Below are 25,768 nucleotides of genomic sequence, written 5' to 3'. Positions count from 1 at the left end.
GCTACATTTTTCCATTAGAAGCAAGGCATCTTTTATATGCACCGTCACGCAGACAGGATAGCACATACCACGGTTTTTGATATGCCAGCCGTGGAGCACTGACTGTATTATTGAATAGTAAGATAATCAAAATAATTCATGATAGATAATAATGTATTAGATTAGGCCTACCACAAAGGGGTGACCGCGGTGGGGGGGGGGGGGGGGTGAGGGGGGAGGGATAGCACAGTGGTAATAAAGCGCTCGCTGGGTGCGCGGTCGTTCTAGGATCAATCCCCGTCGGTGGGCCCATTGGGCTGTTTCTCGTTCCAGACAGTACACCGTGACTGGTATATCAAAGGCCGTGGTATGTGATATGTGTGTGTGGAATGGGGCATGTAAAAGATTCCTTGCTAATAATGGAAAAATGTAGGTGTTTCCTCTGAACGACCAAAATTACCAAATATTTGACATCCAGTAGCCGATGACTAATAAACCAATATGCTCTAGTGGTGGCGTTAAGTACATTACTTAGAAAAAGAAAGTCTTATGTGCGAACTAAGAGTTAGGCGACTGAAAAATAACGTATTCTCACATGACTGGTTTTCAGTATAACTTTAATGCCGTCTTGACTATGGCGTGCATACGTGACGCAGCGTAGTGCCAGCTATCAGTAATTTGACAGCAAGTAGACACTTAGCTAAACTATTGAGATTGGACTTCAATGAATGAAAGTTAAACGTTTATTTCGTTTAAATTACCAAATGTTTGACATCCAATAGCCGGATGATCAATAAATATGTGCTCTAGTGGTGTCGTTAAACAAAACGAACTTTAAGTTTTCCTTTAAACTCATTTATTAAAACAAAATTATTTAGCGGTTGTGAGAAAAAGTTTCGTCTTAAATTATTGTTGAAAAAAAAACCTAGTGAGCTACTGCCACGGTTAGAAGAACCATACTTGTAATAAATATTACCATATCCATATTCTGAAATGGGAAGTGTAAACATACTGTGAATGTAATACTGGAAATGTATCTGTAGGGCGAGCGGGGCGGGACGTAGCTCGGTGGAAAAGCGCTAGCTTGTTGCGGTCGATCTGGGATCGATCCCCGTCGGTGGGCCCATTGGGCTATTTGTCGTTCCAGCCAGTGCACCACGACTGGTATATCTGTGGGATGGTGCATATAAATGATCCCTTGCTGCTAATCGAAAAGAGTAGCCCATGCAATGGCGACAGCGGGTTTCCCCTCAATATCTGTGTGGTCCTTAATCATATGTCCAACGCTATATAACCGTAAATAAAATGTGTTGAGTGCGCCGTTAAATAAAACATTTCCTTCCATCCTTCCTGTAGGCCGAAACGTATGGTACACAGTGAGAATTGTCACACTGAATGGCTTTAAATATATCTTGGCGATATTTCACGTGTATTAACAAAATTCTGTATATTTTTGTAGTGGAGCCCATACTGGCAGACGCATCAAACGAAAACGAATCTGTTGTTGGTGCTATTGGCGACAAACTTGTTTTAACTAAGACGATATTGTCCAGGGCTAAAATCAGTTCTTGCCAGTGGGCAAATCGAAATGGAGACGTCATGGAAGGTCTTATCAGAACTACAGACGTCACACTAGATATCTACAACATTAAGGTCAAGGACACAGGATATGCAATCTCAGTCGTGATTGATCAGGTTGATACGGATGACATTGGACAACACACCCTCGACGTTTGTAACGAATTTGGATGTGGGAAATTTCACACCTATGTTGTATCTGCAGGTTAATTGGATTCTAGTATTATAATATTAGAGTTTTCTTAGGTGTTTGTTTAGGTGTTGTTGTTATTAGTATTATGGGTATGCCAATTTAGCTCAATATGAAACTCTCTCTCTCTCTCTCTCTCTCTCTCTTTCTCTCTCTCTCTCTCTCTCTCTCGCTCTCTCTCTCTCTCTCTCTGTATATATATATACATACGTAGGGCTAGCAACCAATTTCAAAGAACGATACAGAAACCACACGGAATCCTTCCAACATGAAAACAAAAGAAATGAAACAGAGCTGTCAAAACACATATGGAACCTGAAGGACAATAACAAATCCTTCCACATAAAGTGGAAGGTACTAAAAAAATGCCAACCCTACAGTAACATAAATAAGAAATGTGACCTATGCCTTTTCGAAAAGTTTATCATACTATGTCAGAAACACCTGTGCAGCCTGAACAAACGCAATGAATTAGCAAGTCCATGCCACCACCGAAATAAATTCGTTCTCAAAACATCAGTAACACCGATGTCACCTAACTGTACCAAGCGCCAGCATAAGACCTGAATTCTCAAAACTTTCTTGGTGACGCGATATAGTTACGTCATACATCAACTGATGTTGTGACGTCATCAGTCGCAAACGTTTTTAACAGTATTCGTTAATATTGCCTGAAGAGTGTGGTCATTATTTGACCATACGAAACAGAGCTGTAGCAATAAAACGTTGAAGAACTACTGAAGTCTGGAATTACTTTATATATATATATATATATATATATATATATATATATATATATATATATATATATATATATATATATATATACTGAAGGCCAAAAGAAACTTTACCATAGTTTTAAATCACTCTGGTGTAAAAACAACAAAAGATAGTCGCATAAGGTAAAATATATTGACTACATCAATATGTCAACATTAACGTAACTAAAAATGAGTGTCATTCAGCATCTGATAATGACGTCACATTTTCCCAAAGCGAGGTGGTATACACAAATCGAGCTTTCAACTTCATGGACGACATGCAAAACATACAGACAATCACTCAAGTCCAATAACAAGTCACATTAATAGCGTGTGTGACCACCCCTTGCCCGAATACAAGCAATAATTCTCCGACGCATAGAAAAAATCAGTCGTCTGTGGGACACGTTGCCATTCTTCTTGAAGGGCCTGGATCAGTTCCTGTTGGTTGGCTGGAGGGTGTGGTCGTTGTCGAACACGGCGAACCAAAACATCCCAGAGGTGTTCTATGGGGGACATGTCTGGGGAGCGTGCAGGCCACGGCAATACGTTTACGTTGTTGGCTCTAAGGATGTTCTGTACGATTCTGGCTGTATGAGGTCTGGCGTTGTCTTGCTGAAAAATGACACCACGTGGCTGCCGTTGGAGAAATGGTATTGCAGTTGGACGAAGAATGTCATCCCTGTAACGTTGAGCTGTCAAGTGACCGTGAACGATGACCAATGGTGTCCTTTCCTGTGCACAGATACCTCCCCACACCATGACACTCCCTCCACCATATGGCACGACCTCCTGAACGCAAGAAGCCGCCACTCGTTCTCCCCTACGGCGGTACACACGCTGTCTTCCATCAACTCTGAACAAACAGAACCGGCTTTCATCAGTGAAAAGAACCCGCAGCCAATCACGTCGCTGCCAACGTCGTACAGTCCTAGCCCATGTCAATCTCAAACGACGATGTTGTGGTGTCAGTAAGTGTCCTCTATATGGTCTATAAGCCCTTATTCCATGAGTCCTGAGTCGCCTGGCCACTGTCTGTCTACTAACCCTGTGACCTAAGGCATTCATTGCTGATGACGTCACTGTCAGGAAGCGATTTCGTAGATGCAAAGTACGCAAGTACCGGTCATCACGGGGCGAAGTCACCCTGGGTATGCCTGTTCTTGGCCTGTCTGATGTCTGCGTTGCATCAAGTTTGTAACAGTAACACGGGAACAACCGAAGGTTCTGGCGATGTGGGCATGAGTGGCTCCCATCTGTATCATACCCAGGGCTCTCTCGCGTTGTTCTGGTGTCAGTCGTGGCATTTCTATGGTGGTTTTTTATCTGTGTGGATGTCTGACATGCCGTCTAAACCGTTTTTATACCCTTATTGCACGTGCAATTGCTGTTGTTCATAGTGCACGAGTTTTTCACTTTTCTGTGTGTTCCACCCAAAACGTGCAGTGGGCGGGTATAATTTTCTGCATACATTATTGTTGTGTTTGGGCTATGTGTTTTGGATTCAGTTACTTTTTAAAAACAATTCATTTTTTCTTAAATTCCAAATTGAAAATGGTAAAGTTTCTTTTGGCCTTCAGTATATATATATATATATATATATATATATATATATATATATATATATATATATATATATATATATATATTACAGATTTAAAAACGTGAACGGCAAAAGTACGAGCAGCACTTTTCGCTAATTATTGGCAATACAAATTATACAGTAAAATGAATTTGAATCGTATAGCTCACAGTTCATAATTGTATAAACGAAACTTTAATTTTATTAACACAAATCAAATATATGAAATGAAATTGATGTAGTTTCTTTCTTTGACTACAGACACAAGGAGGAATTCACAGAACAATAACCTACTAATCCCAGCTGCATCCGGTGCGGCAGGAGCTGCGTTTCTATTGGTCGTAATAGGTGTAGTCATCTGTATCGTCAAGAAGAGAAGAAACACGAACAAAAGTAGGTTACTGTTTGGTTTTTCCATACGGTAGTCGAGGATCCTAGTTATCTTTGCAGTGTTTCTCGTTCCACAACTGAACAAAGGCCGTGGTATGTGCTTTCCTGTATGTGCTGCATTAGTAAAAAAAAAATGTAGCGGGTTTCCTCTGATGACTACGTGTCAGAATTGCCAAATGTTTGACATCCAATAGCCGATAATTAATTAATTAATGTGCTCAGTGGTGTCGTTAAACAAAACAAACACACTTTTCTAGCTGTTTTATATATTTCTTAAAACGCTTTGCTTAAATTACTTTTGGCAAATCCAACTTGTTAAAAGTATGTTTTGTTTAATGATACCACTAGAGCACAATTGGTAATTTTGATATATAGTCTTAAAGCGGAAACCCGCTTTGGGGTCTTTATATGCACTATCCCACAGACAGGATAGCACATACCTCGGTCATTCATATACCAGTGGTGGTGCACTGGCCGGAACGAGAAATAGCCCAATGGGTCTACCGACGGGGGTCGATCCCAAGCCGACCGCGCATCAAGCGAGCGCTTTACCACTTGGCTACGTACCGCCCCCTCCCGCCTAACTTGTTTGTCCTGCTGTGAATAGTGCAAGTATTTACAAATGCATTTCGTGCGACATCATATACTAGGGCCAAAAAAGATTCTCAACACATGCAATAATTATGCAATCCTGTGCGTACGGGCTCTCATTTTCGTAGGGGGAGGGGGGGGGGGTGCTGATTTGTGTCCAAATTAACCGAAAATGTCCAAAAGTTAGCACAGTGTGAATCTCTCTCTCTCTCTCTCTCTCTCTCTCTCTCTCTCTCTCTCTCTCTCTCTCTCTCTCTGTGTGTGTGTGTGTTTGTGTTAATATACACTGATATGACTACTAATGGATACAATAGTTACTGTCAGTGTGACATCGAATAAATTTCATTTAGTCTCTCTCTCTCTCTCTCTCTCTCTCTCTCTCTCTCTCTCTCTCTCTCTCTCTCTCTCTCTCTCTCTCTCTCTCTCTCTGTCTCCACGTATTTTTTACGTGGATTTCAACTAATAAAACGGTTTCAGGTAAGCTCATTTTGCCCGAATATCTATTCTTGTTCTGTTTTGTGTTTCATGAATTTGATATATATATATATATATATATATATATATATATATATATATATATATATATATATATATATATATATATATATATATATATATATAGTATATTAATTATTATTATTATTATCATTATTATTATTATTATAGGTATTGAAGAAGATGGACAAGGGTATGTGAACACCGCATTTGCTCAAGAATACCCAGGTAATCTGGACGATAAAACCATTTTCGTTGACAAAAACCATGTTTCTGTTCACTTTTGCAAAGTCGTGTTTGTTTCCATGAAACACTATTCAGGTGCATCGTTTATTGGAAGACTGCCATTCTTATGACTTTTATTGAATCAAAACATGCACACGACAGACATATCATAATGTGTTTTTCTAAATATGTTCTTGGTTTGTGGTTTGGGGGGTATTTTTGTTCTCTTTTCTAGGTCAATTGGTGGAAGTATGAACATCTGAATTTCTACAAAACGTGCTTCTCCTTATCAGTTTAATAATATGTTCTAAATAAATTAAAATATAATTCAGTTAAAAGTGTTATGCCCATACAGACGTGTATCATAGATTGTACATGTGTGAATTTTACATCCACACAAGTCGCGCATCTTTAATTTATGTATCATCAGATAATGTTTAAATTGTTTAAATGCTTATAACCGCATTTCTTGAAAGCCTTGTGAATACATAATTCATAACCATTTCTTTCTTTTGTTTCAGATATGCTAGACAATGAGCTCTATGTTCAGTCTAGGACTTCACCAGACAATGGAAATATAGCAGGTACAAAATGTAATTATTTTTTATTATTCGCTCATCACAGGAACGAAGGAAGTGTTTTATTTAATGACGCACTCAAAGTATTTTATGTACGGTTCTTTGGCGTCAGACATATGGTTAAGAACCACAGAGATATTGAGAGAGGAAACCTGCTGTCCCAGTCGTGGTGCACTGGCTGGAACGAGAAATAGCTCAATGACGGGGATCGATCCCGCATCAACCGTGAATCGAGCGAGCACCTTACTACTGGGCTACGTATCGCCCTATTCCCTCATCAATGCGATGATGTTTTATGAATATTCTTCAAACGATACGTGCTGTCTCTCTTATCTATGATATGTAATTTAGTAATTATGAATCCAAATACAAAGTCCTGGAGCCCATTTCACAAACATTGTGTTATCCTCTGTGACTAACAGCTAAACCGGGCATACGCTTGCACGTGTTTGGCATCTATTTCAAGCAGAAAATTACGTCATAATGGAAAATGGAGCATTTTAAAGACAAAAGAAAATCAAATGTGCGAGCTTCAAACTACATTTGGAGTACCGTTAGTAGTATTAAGAATTGTGGTTTAGTCATAAATTTACGTTTACGTGCCAAACTAGGCTTACGGTGTTTTGTGAAACTTAGCCCAGTTGTGTTGGGTTTGTTTTTTCTTGAGTCTTATTTTCGCATTCGTACAGATCAAGATTTTAGACAATTATTTGCATGTAATACAATGTCCAAATTATTATAAACATATAAACCACACACAGAATTGCATAAAACGTGATGTGCATATTAACTCTATTCTAGCGAAGGACGACAGTGCGACTGATGAAGACAAACTGACGGTCAAAGCAGACGACATCAGTGCTATGTACTCGGTCGTCGACAAAAGTCGAAAACATACGAAACTTACCGAGCACGAAATCAGTTCTATGTACGCGGTCGTCAAGAAGAATACAATGTCAGCAGACGACACCGAGAACAGACGAAGCAATGGCAGTCTCCCAGAGATGGACGTTTCTGAAGATGTCTCCAGCATGTATACGCAGGTGAATAAGAAGAAACGAAAAGAAAACAAAGACATCGAGTTGGGACAGAAAGGTTTCGTATTTTGTTTGATTCGTCTCTTTCTTTCTTTTTCTCTGTCTTACTTATTCGCCATATAACCGTCAATTAAATGTGTTGAGTGCGTCGTTAAATAAAATATTTCCTGTCTTACTTTTTGTTCATCTCTCTTATTTTCGTCTTATTTTTTAAAAGGCTGATTGTTATTGGTGATTATTCAGACTACCAGACCTCGAGACTCTAATAGTTTGATACTAGAAATATATTCAGAAAACCACACCTCGAGACTAGAAATTGCAGTGTCGGTGAACAAATGGCACTTTTGTCCAGCCGTCCCCAAACAACCCAAATTTGATGTTAACAGATGTGACTAGAATCTGTATGGAGTCATTAAAGATTTGAGTCTACATTCTAAAATGTTAAACAGACTTACAAGATAAGATTTATAAGATATTAAACGAGCTTCCACTTCGTATCATGTGTATGTCCCGAGTGAAATAATTTTCAGTTGTCACGAGCTTTAGTATTTGCTATTCCAAGTGAATTGTAACTGAATACAACTTTTCATTAAAGGGACATTCCTCAGTTTGCTGCAATTTTTAAGATGTTATCGACTAACAGAAACTTTTTGACGACTGCAATTACATATCAAATATATTTGTTTTGCATAAATTATAGTGGCTGTATATCAAACGTTTTTCTGATTGTTTTAATATTTCTACTAGGTTAAATTTCACTTTATTTCCTAAAAAATATCTTTTTTCGTATGTACGAAATTATTTCAAGACAAAATCCAGTTTGTGCTTCTTACAAATATTAACACGACCACAAACACAGTGAATATACAGACACTGACAGCCTAAACAAGAAAATATGTTTAATATGTAAGTTTAATCGTAGAAATATTTTATTAGTCGGAAACATCTTACAATGCAGCAAACTCGGGAATGTCCCTTTAAGACTATTTGATGAATGTTGTTATTATCGTTCTTTGTTTATTTAGTTTTGTCATTTCTATATATGAGTAATTCATAAGGTAACAATTAAGTAATTATATTAATGAGTACAATGCGGTTTCAGTATGATCGATAACAAATTTAGTAAATGTTTTGTGGTTCCTTTCTTTCCAGATACAGTTGAAGGTCATGATGTGGAAAATGCTAATGCTCAGTCTGAGTGTACCAATGTCTATCAAAATATTTAAACTGCAAGACCATTATTTCAATAGCTATGTGGACATATAGAACAATCTTGAATTTAACGGACAGAAATATGTGTATAGCAAAGGGTGTACCATTGCACATGATAAAGGTGAATAGGCATCAAAGAAGTGGAAACGTTGGCCTTACAAGTCAACAATAAGTTTGAACAATAAAACCGTCGTCAGTAACAATGATTTGAACAACTGAACACATTGTATTAGTGATATATCATCTGTATGTTTCAGTAATGACCAGTAAATGCCCGAGTCAGAGGAGTTGGTCGAGTATTTTGTATATAGCAGTTTGGCAGATCGTTACTATGTTGTTATATGAGCCCCTGAGAATAAAAGTGGTCTGACTTTCTTTTTTCTTTTGTCTAGAAACCGTGAAAAAAATCAGCATGCAGCTTATAATTTTAATTACTAAACGTTTATAATGCAATAAATATATTTTATCTTTATGCAAAATATTATTTACTAAAGGGAACAATTTTGGCCAAAATTGTCTAATATTATCCTCAAAATTGTTAGACCACTTTTTTATCCAAGTATCTTTGGCAAAACACAACTTAAATTCAGTTAAGTCCAATTCATACTTTTTAAACAATTTATTTAAATTTAAGTTTCAACAACTAGTTATTTTTGAAAATGATTTTCAAGGGAACGTTTTCTCAAGGAACATAAGTTCTAGTCTGAATCTGATACGTCTGGGTCTCCATCTTCATCACCTGAGATGTCTGGATGAGCCAGTGGTTCCTTCTCGCTTCCCATCAGATTTTGGTAGAATGGATGGTGGATAGGAGGCACAAGATCCAGCAAATCTTTCAAATCCTTGAGTTTTAAAGGGTTAATTGGAATTGGTTCCTGGTATAATCGATAAAGAACAACATCAGTAGATTCTTTGGGCCGTCCTCTTATCGTTGTGACTGAATGCTCCATATCCATCTCATAGAAAAGGGCGTCCTCGTCCACCGTGTATTTTAGAAACATTTTCAGAGGATTGTCCTTTCTGAAACATATCCACTGAATTTTGAGCCAGCGAACTTGACTGCCATCAGTGCATTTCTTTCTGTTAATGGCAACTTCAGTCAAGGCATCAGAATTGAAAAAATCTGCCTGATCCATTTTTACCAGTCTAATTGGATTGCGTTTCCTTGCGTGTGAAACGAGATTCATCCACTCATTTGGGCACATAGATCTGTGCAGATGGAATCTTTTTCTTTTCCATGAGTTCAAAATCGTGGTCATTGAGCAGATAGCTGTGACCAGATATCATAAATGTATGGTTAATTTCAACTATACCTAATGTTGTCACCATGTGTGACCAAAACAAAGCCATTTTTATATTCCTGTTTTGGCCACCGCAGGCATCGCTGAAAGCAGTGATTTGCTTTTTTTTTAACCCCTCGCTCTGACAGTTCTTTCACATACTTGTAAACACATGATCCGATTTCATTAGCTCACCCAGATTGTAAGTTCACAGTTGTCGTTTGTAATAAATAATACCTGTTGACAAATAAGGAGTTGGGAGAGTTTTTTGTGTAAATCAAATGTGAACAGTTCGTACGATGGATAACATTCTGCTGTTTTGAATTAATTTCTGAGTGATTCCCTGACTTTTTCTGCTTTTCGGTGATGGATTTCCAGCTCACATTTCAACTTCTTTTTTTTCTGCTTGTCGTTGTCATCTGCATCCATCTTCATTTTAAGGACATCGCATGTTTTGCAAGTATCCTTTCTGGGATGGTGGAAGGACAGGTTAAAATCAGTTACAAAAATTCTACGATACACCCATTCTGTCAGAGAGATTTTGTTACTCTCCTTACACTGTTCTGAATAGAGTTCATACATTTTTGCTACTATCAGATCAGGTGAAAGATATTTTCTTGATCTCTGGTGAGATCTAGTATAATGGCTTTCGAATGATGGAAATGAGGAGATGTGGTCGTGAATCTCTTGCAGACGATCCTTGTCCAGTGTCTTATGTTTGTTATGCTTTCCTCTGCCATCAGGGGTGGGTACACCATCACCTTCTGTCAGCTGTTTTGTTACTGCCCTGGCAATCCGACCATTTGACATACCAAACGTTGCAAGGAAAAATACGTTGCAAACAGGAACTACACCACTTGATGTTGCCACCTGATATGTCCATGAGTAAGTACGTCGTGATGTGATGGGAACCTTGCGGTGTCGATGATGTTCTGTCTGAACAGTTTTGATAGCACCACACAAATAAGCATTCTGCTGGTCAAAGTCACCAATACTCCAACAATTGCAGAACATCTCTTTTCGCTGTACTTCAGTAACATTTTCGTTACATTTTAATCCATGAACATGGTTTGGGAGTGGAGTCAAAGTTTTTGCAGGAACAGTCTTTCCACAAGCATTTTTTGTAGTCTTGCCCAGTATTTCTTAGACATTTTATTTCATTGCGGATCCATTGAGAAGGGCACCTAATCCGGGTTTGTTTTGTTTCTTTGCCTTTCTTGGTGGTTTCTGAAAAATAAATCACAGAAGACAAGTTGAGTTTTATTTATAGAGAACACTGTTTGAAAGACACTGAGTGTTAAGTTTACAATTCACTTTAGTGTGGTATTACATAGCATACAAGTACAGAATGCAGATACGGAAATCGTATTATCGGTCAACCATTCTTACTTGACCTCACTGTTGATTTGTGCACCGTATATACCAATTTAAGGTTTAATGTCGTACAAAAATAACACTAAAATCAACTATGCATGAATGATCCTCGTAGTTTGTTTTTTCCACTAATATCAAATGTGTCAATATTTAAAAAGATACGGTAATAAACATAATTACTTGCCTATTAACTCATCTTCATCACATTGCTGTTTTCGTTTACTTCAAAAAAGTTTAGGGTCATAGTCAGGATCACGGTTCGAATCATCTAAAGTGCCTGCAAAATATTAGAATAGGTTTAGTTCAGTAGTGGTCTAACTCTACAAATAACAACGAAAACTGTCTGCTATAAACATGGTCATTAAAAAGTATTTCAAACAAAATAGTGTAACACAATGTTCAACATGTGAATTTGATAGACACTTACACTCAGAATCTTCAAACATCTTCTCGGCCTCAATATTAGAAACTGTATTGACCGCAGTGCAAACTGTCTTCATGGGTGCGGCCATATTGGATTTCGAGTTATACCATTCTTGTATTAACCTGTTGTACAATTCTGGAAGTGCTTAAAAACAATGTTATCTCTAATTCAGAAATGGAAATAGAAATGAGTTTGACCACTATTGCACAAAATAAATGTATAAGTTAGGTACTAACGTAACTAAAAAAAGGACTAAAAATGAGTTCGACCACTTTTATTCTCAAGGGCTCAAATCATCGTGTGTGTTTGTGTACGTATTGGTCTTAAAATACTATCAACAATTGTCGATACTGTATATATAAAATATCTATAGCAATATTAATACTCAGTTAAAAACACATGAATGACATTATTTATATCTGCTTATTATTATTTTAGTGATCTCTGGAGAAAATAGTGCAATGCTTATAGTGCATGCGTACAGTTGATCAGATTTCTTGGTAATTTATGGAGAATGTACATATACCAATATACGCTATAATATTTTGTTAATACTAATCTTACAACCCCAAAACTGCAATGCTTTATAGTGGAGCTGTCCGTATATTACCCATATACAATAAAACGCTCTAGGCTGACCAATACCTATTGCAATTATGTACCTACCTCCAGCAATGTAACTGTATAAACATACGTATAGAACATCAGAGACGAACTCTTAACATTATGCAGGTGGTTCTAGACTCTGGAGGGAGAGTGAACATTTTTCGGGGGTCGGGTCATGCTCACCCGGAAAATGCATTAAAAAGACACAATGTGTTTGCATCAGGGCAGGTTCCAGCACACACACACACACATACACACACACACACACACGCACACAAACAACAACAACGCAACAAAACAACGCAACCATAATATTTTAAAGACAATTAAATTTGCAAAAGTTGTTTTAAGACATTTTAATGTATTGTTGTGCAAATATGTATGTTTCCTGTATTGTGTACGTTTACTTGTTGGCGGTAATATTTCTTTTGTACTCGAGTTAGTATTTTGTGAGTAAAACTCAGCTGTACACGTCGATGTCCTTAAAAACTTTAATATTCATAGCATTGTCTTGCAAATGGTGGTCTTGCTAAATCTGAAGATTGCAGAAATCGGTACCAACAAATAGCCGTTCAAGACCTAGACGGACAGTTGGACTCTATACTCTATAACTCTATAGCAAAAACACTGGGTAGGCAAACAATAACTTTATGTTTGACGCTAAATGTCATTGCACTGATCATAATTTCGATTTGCCGATAACAACTATTTCACATATTAACCACTAACACACAACATACATGACGAAGCCCGACAGCACCCACTTTCAACAATGTTTCGTGGGTGCTGACGTGTTTCTTCCTGTAGCGTGTTTACTAATGATTAATATGTCACATATTTGTTATCAGCGAACGCGAGAAGGAGAAATGCAATTGTATTTAAGGCCAAACATAGTTGTTATTGTTGTTATAGGTATGGCAATACCAAATAAAATCCCATAGGCTACCCTGTCAACGTTTGTGTTTGAAAAAGACTATATGCAATATATCAACTAAACTATGGCCCGTAAATATACGTACTACAACCCATACCTCAAAGTATTAACTGAAGAAAATGGTACTTCCATGGCTCATTTTCGATATAACCACATGATTTTACAACACCACTAGTTTCGCACAAGTTTTGAGTATGTTTTACAGGTACCCCATACATGTTACAAGCACAATACTACTTGACACAGGGGTACTAGATGAAATAAAATTGCATACATTTTTAGCACTGATGAAACTAATTGTTTTTTACAACCAAAACTCTCACATTTTTAACCAATCACAGGACTTGACCCAGCCGGAAATTATTTGGTTTAGTGCTACCATTGAAGCAGGAAGCTTTACCGGTGGGAAGTAGCAGTTCCGTGGTGTCGCTATCTCGGGCTAAGAGAGCGATCATAACCGTCAACATGTCCGTCTAACTCTTGAACGGCAGAATACCCGGGCTAATCAACAAAGAGCTTTGATAATGTTTTGAATTGTGCTTGTTAAATGTAAACATAGCTGAATCAATCTCTCTTAGAGAAAGAGAGAGAGAGAGAGAGAGAGAGAGAGAGAGAGAGAGAGAGAGAGAGAGAGAGAGAGAGAGAGAGAGAGAGAGAGAGAGAGAGAGAGAGAGAGAGAGAGAGAGAGAGAGAGAGAGAGAGAGAGACAGAGACAGAGACAGAGACAGAGAGAGATTTATATGTAGATAAATCGAAATCGAATAAATACCATGATATATTACATAAAAGTAGCTGCATCTGCCAGCCTGGGGGCGGGACGTAGCCCAGTGGTACAGCGCTCGCTCGGTGCGCGGTCGGCGTGGGATCGATCCCCGTCAGTGGGCCCATTGATCTATTTCTCGTTCCAGCCAGTGCACCACGACTGGTATATCAAAGGCCGTGGTATGTACCACCCTGTCTGTGGGATGGTACATATAAAAGATCCATTGCTGCTAATAAAAAAAAAAAAAAAAAAAAAAAAAAGTAGCCCATGAAGTGGCGACTGCAGGTTTCCTCTCTCAATATCTATGTGGTCCTTAACCATATGTTCGACGCCATGTACCCGTAAATAAAATGTGTTGAGTGCGTCGTTAAATAAAACATTTCTTTCTTTCTGGCAGTTTGATGTAATCAGTCATGTCGTTGTGTTGTCGTTGAATGGTGTCAGAAGTGGGATATATACTGTAATGAATGGGAGGTGGTGCATATACAATAATATATACTGCTTCTATCTGAAAAGAGTTACCAAATGAGAAGTCTGGATTCCTCAGTAATCTTTAATAATAACTTATGTCCAAAGTCATATAATCGTAAATCAAAATGTGTTGAGTGTGTCATTAAGCAGACCATGTCTGCCTTTCTTCAACTACAAATATGCCTACAGTGGATCAGTGTCATGTTAGGCTCAGCATCCCCAAGACATGTAAAAGAAAACAACTCGTGCAAGAGAATCGAAATTTATTGAAACAAATGAAGAAAAAGATCTAAACAATGAAAAAATTATCAATCTAATATTAACGAGAGTTCGTCACTTTAAATAAGCATGTATGAAATAAATTGCCCACGCCAGAACTTGCGTCCACGGCAGGCGTGCGCTACAACAGTGTTGTCTCATCGTCCTCGTTAAACTATTTCAAATTCAATTCCAATCCAAACGTTTGTTATAGTCCAAATGCTTATATTAAAATATAGGGAACCTAAATCATAAGTCGTTATATACATTTAGAAAAGGAAACAAAAAAGAAGATAATATGAAAATAGAAAAAAATAATAAATAAAAATGTGTAACTTAACATTACGTTTTGTGGCATTTAGGAAACAGTAGAATAAGTTTCTTTCCAGGCAACGAGCTGCTGATGTTTAGAACATTGAAACTAGCAGCAAGTAATACTTATAATTTACCATCAAACAGGTCACATTTTTATTCAATGAACTTGCAAGAAGTTTCTGATCATGTATGTACAAGTAACCAATGAAATGATGAACACCGGTTGTACATAAATAATTTTCAGTATTACATGACTAAATATGATATTTATTAGTTTAATAATAATAATAATAATAATAATAATAATAATAATAATAATAATATTGATGATAACAATAATTAACCATTTACATTTCATGTTTGGTGAGAATTTGAGGAGTATGATTTTCTGCTCAACATTTTCAGAAGAAAAAAAAAGAAAGAAAGAAAGAAATGCTTTATTAAACGACGCACTCAACACATTTTATTTACGGTTATATGGCGTCAGACATATGGTTAAGGACCACACAGATTTTGAGAGGAAACTCGCTGTCGCCACTTCATAGGCTACTCTTTCCGATTAGCAGCAAGGGATCTTTTATTTGCGCTTCCCACAGGCAGGATTGCACAAACCATGGCCTTTGTTGAACCAGTTATGTTTGGAGTCGGTATCTGGATTAAAAACCCCATGCCTCGACTGGGATCCGAACCCAGTACCTACCAGCCTGTAGACCGATGAGCTAACCATGTCGCCACCGAGGCCGGTAGGAAATTAAAAGACCATAGTCCGTCCCACAAACAACGCCTGTTTCGTACTAAGAAAATTTACTACAACTTATTTATTACTGAGCCGACTGTTTTGGGGGTTTTTTTGTATAAAAAAAAAAAAAAAAAAAAAAAAATAGTTGTTGGTATTTCTAAAACACTGTTACTTTTATTCTTACGTCAAACTAAAATGTAATTATTAACAAAGCACAATTTAAACGTCAACTGATCCAAGGTCTTGTCATATTAGAAAATAAAGCTGTTATTTGTAACAAAGTGAAACAGAACAGCAAACAAACAACAACAAAAAAGAGAGAAACATATGGATAGATTCAGAATAAGATGTTCTATCTCCTCATTCAGAAGAATTTCACTTAATATGAACTACAATTAAATGTATACAGTTATGTTTCTCTCCATCTCCCCAACATGTTTCGATAAAACAGTGTTTTTGAGTCTCCATTAATGAATCATAATACAATGAATGAAAGAATGAATTGATTCATGAATATTTAACGACACCGCAAATACACATCGGCTATTGGGTGTCAAACTACGGTAAATACTCAAACAATCATAATACTTATTTGGGCCACGTTGCACCGCACAACAAAGAAAACACAACGACTGAGCGGACAACTAAGTCTGATGTCGTAATATTCTAACTTGTTTTGTTTTGCTTTTTCAGTGCATACACTTAGTAGTTTCTTGTATCTCATCATTATTGTTCTCAATACGAAGACAGGAAGAACAGAAGATACATAAGAGGAGTACACGAGTTTTCAAAATGTGACCAATCAAGATTACAATACATTAAACATATCACAATACAAGCAACAAGCAATACATGTCCCCTACCAAGCCCAGCATATTTTCGTTTATCAGGTCAGGTCAGGTCAGGTCAGAGAGTTTAACGTGCACATTCAGAGCAAGCTGTTGTAGCGCACGCCTGTCCTGGGCGCAGGTGTCGGTCTCAGCCAGTTCCTCCGTCCAGGACAGGAAAGGGGTGGGGAGGGTGGAGTGGGGTGTGGCGCCTGCACTGCCAGGTGCAAGGGAGCACCTGCAGTCCGACCGTGATCGGTAACATGCGGACTTTCGTTTATCACCCATTAAAGGCTCTTTATAGGAGATATCGTTGGCACTATAATTTGTGATATCTCCTGCGATATTCTCCTAGATGATATCGCTTCTTTTGTTACGTCATTGTGTATGTTTCAGCGCTAAACTTATTAGTCATTAGTGACGTCACGCCACTGTTCTGCTAGTTAACGAGTCTACCCCTGCCAAAATATGTATAGTGACATTCAAACCACATTACTGACATTGTTTATAATTGCAAAAATTAAAATAATGATAATGGATGACAAAAATAATACACATATCCATCCCCCCCCCCCCCCCCCCCCCCCCCCACCCCCCAACTCGTGCTGATAAATTATGACATCAAAAGACACTCGGGTTTTTTAATCCAGATACCGACTCAGAACCCCGAGTGAGTGCTCCGCAAGGCTCATTGGGTAGGTGTAAACCATTTGCACCGACCAGTGATCCATAACTGGTTCAACAAAGGCTTGGTTTGTGTTATCCTGCCTGTGGGAAGTGCAAATAAAAGATCGCTTGCTGCTAATCGGAAAGAGTAGCCCATTAAGTGGCGACAGCGGGTTTCCTCTCAAAATCTGTGTGGTCCTTAACTATATGTCTGACGCCATATAACCGTAAATAAAATGTGTTGAGTGCGTCGTTAAATAAACCATTTCTTTCTTTTTCTATGGAACTGAAGGAAATGTTTTATGTAACGACGCACTCAAAACATTTTATTTACGGTTATATAGAGAGGAAACCCGCTGTCGCCACTTCATTGGCTACTCTTTTCGATTAGCAGCAAGGCATCTTTTATATGCACCATCCCACAGACAGGATAACACATACCACAGCCGTTGATTTACCAGTCGTGGTGCATTGTCCAATTGATCTAACCTTAAGCCATGTCTCTCATGACTTGCCAGTATATAGTAATAATTATAGTTTAAAAACGGAGCCATGTAGATGGAAGAAATCATTACAGAATAATGTTATTGAAATTATTAACCAAAACGAGGTCGACAGTATCATGCACGATATGGTGAATAGTACTCACAGTCCAAATGTCAATATTAACAATACAGTCAATAGTATTACGAAGCTTTTCAATCAGTCGGCCAGGACGGTGTTTGGTGTCAGAACAACAGGAAACAATGTACACTATTGTAAACAGATTAGTAGTGTTCACAAACCTTGGTTTAAAAAGGAATGTATTAATGCCAGAAAAACGTTCCACAGAGCCAAACATATTTATCGGTTACACAATAGCGAAGACAATAAACAAGCTGTTATCACTGCTAGCAAAAAGTACAAGAGGACGATCAGAAAGCATAGTAATGCTTATAATAAAAAAGTAGAAAAGAATCTTTCAAATGTAATAAAAAGTGACCTTAAGCATATTTTTAAAATAATAAAAGGTTCAAAAAAAGTATTATCTAGACTCTCCCTAGAAGAATATTTCATTTATTTTAAGAATACCAATTGTTATAAAGATGAGACAGATGATGATGTTGTTAACGTGGACGAGATAGATTCAGCAGTTGAATGGAATGACTTTTTAAACAAGCCAATAACAGATGAAGAAATAAAGAAAGCAGTAAAGCAATTGAAAAATAATAAAGCACCAGGACATGATAATGTTTTACACGAATATATAAAAACTACGCTAAACAAACTTTTACCAGTTGATACTTTTTTGTTTAAGTTGTCCTGGATAGTGGTAAATACCCAAGTGAATGACTAAATGTCACTATAACTACAATATATAAAAACAGCGGAGATGTACATGATGTTCAAACCTATAGACCTACAACATTAGTATCCTGTTTTAGTAAACTATTTACAAATGTACTTAATAACAGACTAACTGCTTATGTGGATAAATACAATATTTTATCAAAAGTTGAAGCTGGCTTTAGAAAAGGTTACTGTCACGGGGATCCTATAATACCGTAACTGAATGAAACACGATTGTCCCAATATCTCTCCTAACTGTATATCTATTAGATCTCTCTGTAACGGGCAGTTATACCCGCGTGTGGCTCGTCTAGGTATGATCAGAGATAAGATCTATATATAAAGTATATGTAATATAGGACGTTTAGTTCACTAGAAAACACAACAAAAACACTATACACTTTGGAATCTGTATTACTACTACGCAGGCAAATGTACTGCCGCAGTAGTTAATTAACAACAACAAATAATAACAACCCAGAACTGATCACTTAATTAGTTAATCTCTAGGTGTCTAGTTTACACAATATGCTAATCACTTCACCGTGACACAACACCCACACGTGTGATAATTGAGAAATGCTTCCAGGGGAACTTAATTAATAAAGGAATTACAACTCTATTCCTAACTGGTTAATTTTTAATTAACCCTTACTACTCATTCAATAACCTTGTAATACAGACTTAATACTGGTACCTATCACAATAAAGACAATAACCTACAGTTTACCTAGGTCCTCTAGGATGGCTGGCTAAGCTTTAATAATTATTTAGACAGTGAGCCTACAGTTTACTGCGTCAGATGACCGGCAGCACCGTCTAAATAATATTGGTATAATACAGTATTAAAATATTTATACAATATAAGGTTATACACAGAGCAGACAATATATAATTACCAGTCCGGAAGGACAGCGATCCCTGGAAGCCTTCCTATGTTTTTCCCCGATATCTCTAAAACCCTAGCTATTTATTATAAACCCCAGACTGGTCCGGAGACAGCACGCGGAACCGAATCTTATGATGTGTATATTTCCACAGTAACCAAGCGGTATTTTTTTCTTACAAGCCTAGACTTACTGTCGCCTAGTTCGCCAAATATACCCCGATCGTACCAGACTAGTGGAGGTATTACGTAACTACTGGCCACATGGCCTGCGCACCTCGTCCGGGTGTGTATTAGAAAGTACAGCTCGACGACCGTCGCGTAGAGGTATTACGTAACAAGGTCCACCTGGGCTTAAGTGCATATTGAGACTGCACACGGCCCTCTAAAACAATTAATATCGCCACAGGCGAAAACAAAATTAAGAGCCTTCGATACTGTGTGGAGAATTGGTCTTTGGTGTAAGCTATTGAAATACAACATAGATGGGAAAATGTTCAGAATAATTCATAACATGTATAGTGGTATTAAGTCATGCGTTAGGAAAGATGGTAAATTTTCAGATTTTTTTCCATGTAATATAGGAGTGAGGCAAGGAGAAAATGTATCACCTCTTTTATTTGCATTGTATTTGAATGATCTAGAAGAATTTTTACAACATCAACAATGTACAGGTATAACTATCAATACATTTGATTTTGATATATATTTGAATATTGGATTAACTATATTTGTTATGGTGTATGCAGATGGTACTGTATTATTAGCTAGAAATGAGAATGAACTTCAAAAAGTATTAAATGCACATTAAAGAGCAAGATTGTGATATTTGGTGGAACAAAGAAAGATTATAAGAAAATATTTTATTTGGGTAATCAAATAATAGAAAACATGAATGAATACAAATATTTAGTTATCTGGTTTGAACAAAGTAACAAATTTAATTTATGCAAGAAACATTTAACACAATAGGCAAAAAAAGCCATGTTTTACATTTTAAAAAAAGTCAAAAGAACTTTCTTTGTCCATAGAATATAGACTTCATCTGTTTGATGCAATAGTTGTTCCTATATTACTATATGGCTGTGAAATTTGGGGATTTGAAAATATAAATATTATAGAAAAAGATTCATATTCAATTCTTACGATATTTAGCGCCTGTCAGTAAAAGTACTCCAATATATATGTTATATGGTGAATATGGAAGAACACCTCTATATCTGAGAATAAATCTAAGAATAATTTGGTTTTGGGCACGACTGTTAACGGCTAAAAGCCTACAACCATCTGTAAAGGCTTACCAAATAATGTATTACGATTTTATTCAATAGCGAGAGAGGGGGAGGGAGAGCGAGAGAGAGAGAGAGGGGGGAACGAGAGAGAGAGAGAGAGAGAGAGAGAGAGAGAGAGAGAGAGAGAGAGAGAGAGAGAGAGAGAGAGAGAGAGAGAGAGAGAGAGAGAGAGGAGGAGGAGAGAGAGAGAGAGAGAGAGAGAGAGAGAGAGAGAGAGAGAGAGAGAGAGAGAGAGAGAGAGAGAAAGAGCCTGCGCACCTGGTCCGGGTGTGTATTAGAAAGTAAATGGATAATTAACATAAGAGATCTATTTTACCAGCTTGGATTGAATAACATCTGGGACCAGCAGTCATTTAAATCAGTGGAGTGGTTAAAACGAGTTGTGAAGAGAAGACTGTCTGATCAGTATCTACAAACATGGAGAAAAGACATCTTTACGACCAGCAAAGGAACTACTTATATAATATTTAAAGACAAATTGGAACTAGAATCATATTTTAACATTCTGGATAAAACAATGTACACAACATTTTTTCGATTTAGAATTTCAAATCACTTTTTACTAGTTGAAAAGGGGAGGTGGAGAAATATTTTATATGAAAATAGAGACTGTACGCTTTGTAATAGCAATATTGTTGGAGATGAATTTCATTATCTATTTATATGCAAAAACTTTAGACAAGAAAGATTAAAATATCTTAACAAATACTATGTAAATAGACCAAATATATACAAATTCCAGCAACTCTTCAGCTCAAAACGTATTAGTGTTCGTAAAAAATTGTGTAAGTTTATATCAATTATTAACAAACAAGTTTGTGCTTCTTGACTTACGTGTAATTTTAACTGTTTTTAATATTTAGCTGCTCATTTGTTTGTATCGTGGTATATATGTTTCTGAAATCATCTTGACAATTTGTATGTTTATTATTATTTATGTTCCTCTGATGCCACCGAATGGGGGCCATGAGAGTAAATAAAGTTCTGTTCTGTTTTCATCCCGGTAGCGTACAGCTGTCAGATTGCCTTGTACGAACAAAAGTTCACTTCTGCCGGTGAATGAGATGGCTCCCCACATCATGACACTCCCTCCACCGAATCTGTCAACTTGGGCGACGCAGTTTTTGGGAAAACGTTCATTGCATCGCTGTAGAAGGAAACGTGACTCGTCGCTGAACCATACTCGTCGCCAGTTTCCCAACTTCCACCCCTGTACATTCGTGCACCAGCGAACACGTAAATGTCGATGTTGACGTCGCAGGACGGGGTCAACATATGGTCTCCTAGCCCGTAAACCAGCTTCTCGAAGTCGGTTCCGAATGGTTTGTGCAGACACCCTTCTCAAACCAGGTATGCGTCCAGCAATGTTCGTTGCTGTGGCAGTTCGGTGACGCAAGTGCAGAACCCGAATGTAGCGATCTTGTACTGCAGTTGTTATGCGAAGTCTTCCACTTATGGGCCGGTCTTCAGTCCCAGAGACGTGAAATGGTGTCCCGATGGACGTTCATGTCGCGTGCGACTGCTGACTGCGATTCACCTGACTGGAAGCGGCCTATTGCAGTGTTTCAATTCGACAGGCTTATTCTTGGCACCTTGTAACTCGTCTACGTTGAAATGGAAATGAGGCATCATTGCGAGCATTGCAGGTTTAAATACCCATCACTACCCCAATCTTTTCCCCGAGTTTCACGTGCATTCTCCAAAATCTGATAATTTCAAGCGATTTCCTGCAATTGTCGTACAACGTGCCATATCGTGCGTTAAATTTGTTTTAGGGTGCATTTGGGCATGCTGTCTCATTCCAGTAACATTAAAAAATATGGTCATTCTGCAAGACTGTACAAAAAATATCGATATTTTGTAAAATCAAACACTTTTCTTCTTTCCCTATCATCTATCCGTTTCTTTTTTGACAGAGTATAGTACAAATGCTTGAATAGTTTTCACCGTTTTGAGTTATAAGCTTTAGCTGTATCATTATTCTAGAGCTGGGCTAATCTGTATTTCCTGTGCTAGATATTTAAAGCTTTTTATTTGCAAATATTAATCAGCCAATCAACCAGTTGACTCGTGCTTACATCCACAGAATGTTTAAGCACGAGTGTCTTGGCCACGTCCTCCGAGATTCAGGAATAATGTACATGTATCATCTGCGTATGTGGTATGGGTTTTGGGGCGCTATCGTTAATTCGCAATTGCGCTTCATCAAAAAAAAGAGTTTGTTTTGTTTAACGACACCACCAGAGCGCATTGGTGTATTAATCATCAGCTATTTTTGTCAAACATTTGGTAATTTAGACATATTGTCTTAGAAAGGAAACCCGCTACATTGTTCCATTAGTAACATGGAATAGTTTATATGCACCATCATCCAGACATGATAGCACATACCACGGCCTTTGATATACCAGTTGTGGATGGACTGGCTGGAAAGAGAAATAGCCCAATGGGCACACCCACGATCATCGAAGAAATGATAAGACGCAGAGTTATTTTTGATGGAATTATTATTATTATTTATTATTATTATTATTTATTATTATTATTATTATTGAATGTTATATTTATAATTTGCATTTTCGAGAGAGTTATGAACAATTAATAGTACCATATAACTGAAATTACTATTTTACGTAAGACACTTTTTTTTTACCATACGTAAACATCCCAGTATCTCAAAATTGTTACCATCCTCCTGTCTGTATATCTGTCTGTCTGTCCGCCTGTCTGCCCCATATACCGTTTTCCAGACTTTGTTTTGGCAATGCCTCAATATATTGAGCTGCAATTCTGTGTATAGCTTTGACATGTACTCTTACAGTTCAAGATTGACTTTCATGGCGATTTTACTACTGCTACTACTACTACTACTACTACTACTACTACTACTACTACTACTACTACTACCAGTTGTTTTGCCATATTATTTATTGAACGAGTTTATAGAGAGCAAGAATGTTATACAACGAGATCCCGTAGCGGTGGAGTGGTATAAATCTTAAACACCACCACCTTTTCTATATTATGATTAAATAGAGAATAATGCATAAATGTCCGTTAGATACCATTTATCTGACAACGAGTTGTTTTAAAATGTATCTAAGGAGCGAAAGCGAGCTTGATACGTTTTTAAACAATGAGTTTTGAGATAAATGGTATCTAACGGACACGAATGTATTATTCTATTTTTTTTTTACATATCCTCAAAAGCCAGGTTTATAAGCAAAGTTTAACATTTTTATTGACTAAAAATATTTATAACCCTTTACACTTGTAGCCGTCTTAGTTGGATGCTGAGTTAACTGTACGCCACAATGCAATCGATATCCACCGTGTTGTTTTTCATTGGACGTATGACATTGGTGACCTGGTCATCACCTAGGAGCAGCCAGTCGTATGTCTTGAAATTGTTAACACACGTACATGTGTAAACAACTATATGTTATCAAAAACGGGTGTGTGAGAAAACAAGTTTAATTAAATAACACAACTTACTTCGTCTGGAAAGTTGGTTGAATTTTATGGAATGAACAGAACGCTAAACAGTGTGTACCTAAGGAGATCTTAGCGCTAAGATCTTTTCGTGCAAAGGGACCCAGGGCCCATATGTTTGAAGGTATCGTAGCGATACAAAATCGTATGATGTGTGATGTGTTGTGACGTCATAACTTACGATGGTTTTACGATTTCGCAGCACTGAGATAGCTTCAAAAACCCTTAGCCTGACTAAAATAATTTGTCTATTGCATGGTCAGAATTGTCTGTATTACTGGAATACGATTAAATGGGTATGTAATAATTAACATGGAAAAACAACAGTTATGCGGCTCTTCCTGTATCTTGTATAGGCTACGACGTCATTGCGTTTAACATGGATAGTATTACGTATAGCGATTATTACACGAAGTTGCGTGGCGTACTGATTTTACGAAACCAGTTTCAGAATTATTGTATTTCCCGAGCGAGAGCGAGGATAGTACATCAATCGTGACACGAGTTTCGTAAAATCATGTTATGACGTCGTGAAAAAAAATAAACTGTGTTTTATTTAACGACGCCTCTCGAGCTCATTGATTTTTATCTGATCATCGGCTATTGGACGTCAAACATATGGTCATTATGACATATTTGTTTAGAGGAAACCAGCTGCCGTCACATAGGCTACCCTTTACGATAAGCAGCAAAGGGTCTTTTATATGCACTTTCCCACAGACAGGACATCACATACCAAGGACTTCGATGAACCAGTTGTGGACCACTGGTTGGAACGGAAAATAGCCCAAACTCCAAACGGGTCTACTGAGAAGGATCGATCCGATGACGACCGCTTCACAGGCGGACACGATATCGATTCAGTGTTATGACGTCGTTTCCCAAATCTCCGTCATTACACTTATGTGCTTCGTATGTTTTCTTTCTTTATTAACTCGGTTATGTTGAACCATTTGTTCAGGGTGGGAGCCGATAGCGAGAAGCGAACCCAGTACCTACCATTCTTAAATCTGATAGCCTAACTACTATACCACCGAGTCCGTTATAACTGTGAAAATAAACTAAATCAAAGGTACCACCTAATGGCTACACCGTTTGTTTGTTTTGTTTAACTACACCGCTAGAGCACATTGATTAATTAATCATCAGCTATTGGATGTCAACGATTTGGTAATTATGACTCGTAGTCATCAGAGGAAACCCGCTATATTTTTACTAATGTAGCATGGGATCTTTTATATGCACTTTCCCACAGCCAGAAAAGCACATACCATGGCCTTTTACCAGTTGTGGTGCACTGGTTGGAACGATAAAAAAATAGTTGAACGGATCCACTGAGGTGGTTTTATCCTGCGACGCCAGCACCTCAAGCGAGCGCTCAACTAACTGACAGCTAAATCCCGCCACCTGACTACAACATTTAATATAATTACTGGACGTTAATTATCTTTAAGAGAAAGTAAAGGAATATTTGGTTAAAGGCACAGACCCTAG

The 25,768-nt window shown here is 37.6% G+C and overlaps 1 protein-coding gene across 1 annotated transcript; it reads left to right on the top strand.

The window, feature by feature from the left end:
* The first annotated feature begins 5,243 nt into the window (after nt 1-5,243).
* Nucleotides 5,244-8,972, top strand: LOC121385982. Its single transcript, XM_041516777.1, has 5 exons — nt 5,244-5,253; nt 5,738-5,794; nt 6,313-6,375; nt 7,171-7,464; nt 8,559-8,972. Exons 1-5 carry the CDS (start codon nt 5,244-5,246, stop codon nt 8,630-8,632), a joined length of 498 nt encoding a protein of 165 aa, XP_041372711.1. The 3' UTR covers nt 8,633-8,972.
* The last annotated feature ends 16,796 nt before the right edge of the window (nt 8,973-25,768 follow it).

Source organism: Gigantopelta aegis, chromosome 12, assembly GCF_016097555.1.
Source record: "Gigantopelta aegis isolate Gae_Host chromosome 12, Gae_host_genome, whole genome shotgun sequence".
NCBI classification, from domain to species: Eukaryota; Metazoa; Mollusca; class Gastropoda; order Neomphalida; family Peltospiridae; genus Gigantopelta; species Gigantopelta aegis.
Note: the sequence above shows the minus strand (reverse complement) of the source record. Positions and strands in the feature narration are given on the sequence as shown.